Source organism: Protobothrops mucrosquamatus, unplaced genomic scaffold (assembly GCF_001527695.2).
Source record: "Protobothrops mucrosquamatus isolate PMUCROS unplaced genomic scaffold, P.Mucros_1.0 scaffold16388, whole genome shotgun sequence".
NCBI lineage: Eukaryota > Metazoa > Chordata > Lepidosauria > Squamata > Viperidae > Protobothrops > Protobothrops mucrosquamatus.
In genome coordinates, this window is record NW_015402153.1 from 348 (window position 1) to 4,051 (window position 3,704).

Sequence of the window (3,704 nt, forward strand, 5' to 3'; positions counted from 1 at the left end):
AAAGGTCGTAAAATGGGGCAAAATTCACTTAACTTAGAAACAAATTTTGGGCTCAATTATGGTCATAAGTTGAGGACTACCTGTAATGGTGCCTATGGGTATCGGTTTTTCACAAGATACTTTGTTTGATGTAGTACAGACATGCCAAACACAAGGCCCAGGGGCCGGATGTGGCCCGCGAAGTGGTTTCATGTGGCCCGCAAAGCCATCCTGGAAACAGTGAGGGAACGGCCCCCGCTGCCTTGGCCCTGGCCCAGGCCGGCCGTGAGCCAATGTACAATTTTGTGGTGGCCATCTTGGCACGTGCCCCGGTGGACCATACCTTTTGCCCCGGTCCCACCCCCTTCTGCCAGAGACTCTCAGATCTGTCCCACTCCTACCCAGGCCTCCATAGACACCCTTGACGTGAATGATGTAGAACTGGCCACGCCCACCCAGTAGGCCACGCCCACTCCATCCACGCCCACCCAGTAAGCTGCACCCAGTCTGGCCACACACACACACACCCCAGGGCAACCGCAGTGCTAATGCGTCCCTCAGTGAAATTGAGTTTGGCACCCCCTGATGTAGTAGATCCGTACACCATCTAAGTTAAATAAGCTTCTAATAAAATAAAACCAATATGATGCTGGAATGCTGCATAACAAACACCAATACCTGTTTTGCTAATTTGAGCATGGAATATTCTGGATAACTCTGGAATATTCTCCCATTATCTACTGATTATGCTTTTCTGGGAGTAGTTTGGCACTTTTTTGAACTGAGTTCAGAGTGGCTTTAGAATGTCCCTGTGTTTTGCAGATCCACATTATTTATTTTCTGGTAAATGAGTGTTTATGACTAACCATACCCGCCTTAATAATCATTCTGAGAGTACTACCACATACTCTCAAAATTCCAAATATACCCCTTTTGGAAAATATTACAAACACCTATGCTACAATTCTAGCTTTTCTTTTTTCACTCCAAAATGGTAGGAAATTTTGTATTTGTATTTGTTTTGTTTTGTTATGATATAATAGAAGGAGCTCCAAGAGTAAGGAGAAGGGGCAGACCTTCTGTAATGGGCAACATACAAATGAACAAAGAAACATGATTTCTTTGGGGCATTATTGCTTGTCTGTTGATATACGCAGGATTGGATCTGCATTTATTAATAGTTCTAGCTTACTATGAACGGAAGATACGGTATTGTGGCATTCTTTTGTTTAATTGATTCTTCGTTAATATTATTTTGCTTAATTATTTGTTGCATACTTTTGTCAGTACTGCAGAAGCTGTACTACAAAAAATGGACGATATGAAGAAGATGCGCCGTAGACGAATGATGGAAGATCTTGGGGTGTTCAATGGTAGAAAAGGAGTAAGTATACATTCATTGTGGAGGCACCAATATTTTTTATTGCTTTTGCTTTGATAGTTTGAACATAACCCGAACAAATTCTAAGTAATTCTAAGGTATGCTTTATAACAACAGGAGATTTCTCTCTCCCCCCCCCCCCAAATCATTAAACCAGAAGTGCTATTTGTAAGGCCATGGAATTGGCTGTGAGCTGTCTCTGCATCCTCAAACTAGATCAGGACAAGGGCCAAGCACATGTGCGGGCAACCAGTAGTGGTTTCAAAAGCAGTTGTGTGAGACAATACAGATGAGAAAGGTGTGCCTTCTATACCAGTGATGGCGAACCTTTTAGAGACTGAGTGCCCAAACTGCAACCCAAAACCCACTTATGCATCGTCGAGTGCCGGGTGGGCGTGGCCCATTGGGTGGGCGTGGCTGTGGTGGTAACAGCAGACTGGATGGGACTAAAAAGTTCAATCAATCAATTCCAACTTTGTAAGATCTTTTTTTTTCCCGCAAGAAATTGAAATTGACTGAACTTTTTTTTTTTTTTTTGCACACTGCGGCAGAGGCCTAAAGCGAAAAGGTTTTATAAAACTCAGCTGAAGGCCTAGGACTGGGGCGACGGCGCGCATACCCACAGAGAGGGTCTGAGTGGTGCCTCTGGCACCCGTGCCATAGGTTTACCACCACTGATCTATACATTATGAAGCATCTTTTTCAGCAGATGTGCACAGTCCAATATTCTGATTCCATTTACTGTATCTATTGAAATGGACATAGAAGCATCATGTAGTGGCGGATTACTTGAGCGAGCTTTTGTGCTATTTCCAGGGAAACCTTGATATGTACTCCAGAGGGAAACCACCTATCCAAAGGACTGATGAAGAAACCTCTGACAATCAGGATGGAAGTGCAGGTTATTGTGCCGCTTTTACTATGCTGCTATATATGAAAATTTGAAGTGTGGGTAAAGAGGGAAGGATATACTTATGGGTAACTGAATGAAAGATATTTTGGTAGAAACTTCTGAGAAATGTTTGGTTAGCTTCTGTAGGAATATCTAAATAGACTAGGTCTTGGTCCAGCCATTAACATCTGCTTTTACGAATTGATTATCTAGATCAGGGGTAGGCAACCTTGGCTCTTTTATGACTCGTGGACTTCAACTCCCAGAATTCCTGAGCCAGCCAAGCTGAGGAATTCTGGGAGTTGAAGTCCATGAGTCATAAAAGAGCCAAGGTTGCCTACCCCTGATCTAGAGTTTTTAGGCTAACCCCTGGTGATCCTCTCGCAGGATTTGCTAAAACTCTTCTTACTATATTTCATTTTTGCATATGTGTAATTACACCTGTTTTCAAGTCAGTCTTGACTGTTGAAAACTGCCTGGACCAGGTCCTTACAGTTGTTGGGGTGGGTTTTTTCAGTGGTAGGGGCAATATTTTCAAAGGTGTTTGCTACTACCTTCTTCCAAAGTTTGAGATTATCTCTGTTTCCTTCAGATCTTTATTAAAGCTTTGAGATAGCTTCAAATTGGATCTGGTTTGGTTTGGGCATTGAAAGCTGAATTTTGTAATGAAAAAATAAAACTGATAATGTGTATGTTCCTAGCCGAAATAGGTAATAAAATTACATAGAGCAATTGTAAAATTTGTTATAGGTTCAGAACCTTTATTAAAGTTAGAACAATTTATTTTAAGTAGAATCCTCAGAAGAAGTTGAGGACCATGAAGATGAAGATGGAGAAGAAAACCAAAAGCGCTATGATCTCCGGCAGCGAAAAACTGTTGTTCGTTATCAAGCCTCACCAGAAAGTAGGTTTCTTTTATACCATTCATGGAAGTTTCATTTATTTATTACAAATTTCCAAGATCAAAATATCTATTCCTCATAAACATTCTAAGTTGAAGGCAAAAAGAGGCATTTTATTCCATGTTATTCTAAGGTCCATGATTTGTTTTTTGCTTTAATGTTTTTTTCTTACGGAAATTTGGAAATATCATTAGTCATTAAATCAGCAGTGACAGATTCTGTTTCTTCTCTGCTTGGAATTAAAGTGGATTGGGGGGGAGGAGTTGATTAAGCACATACTCGACTGAATATACTGTTTTGGTCTCAAGAAAAAAGGGCTTCTATTTCACTAGTAAATTCTGCAAGTTTTAATTTTTTTTTTCGTGGAAGTTAGAACTTGTGATTTGTAATGTTACTTTGTTCCTGTGTGGTATGTTTTTTCCCCATGAACAATTTCCAAGTGCAAAAGTATAATATACCTGTGGATTTCATACAGATTTACTGGGCTTTGTTTTTGCAGGCCTGATCAAATCCAGAACCGTATATTGTGCAACCATGTTAATTAGGAAGA

The 3,704-nt window shown here is 40.7% G+C and overlaps 1 protein-coding gene across 1 annotated transcript; it reads left to right on the plus strand.

Annotated features, from left to right (window-relative positions):
- Window positions 1-1,266: 1,266 nt before the first annotated feature.
- On the plus strand, window positions 1,267-3,156 carry LOC107301759 (ATPase family AAA domain-containing protein 2-like; the record flags this gene model as incomplete). The annotated part of the gene is made up of 3 exons (XM_015830943.1): window positions 1,267-1,363; window positions 2,177-2,261; window positions 3,046-3,156. Coding segments are annotated over 3 exons (293 nt in total), but the record flags the coding sequence as incomplete, so codon positions are not given.
- Between the last annotated feature and the right edge of the window lie 548 nt (window positions 3,157-3,704).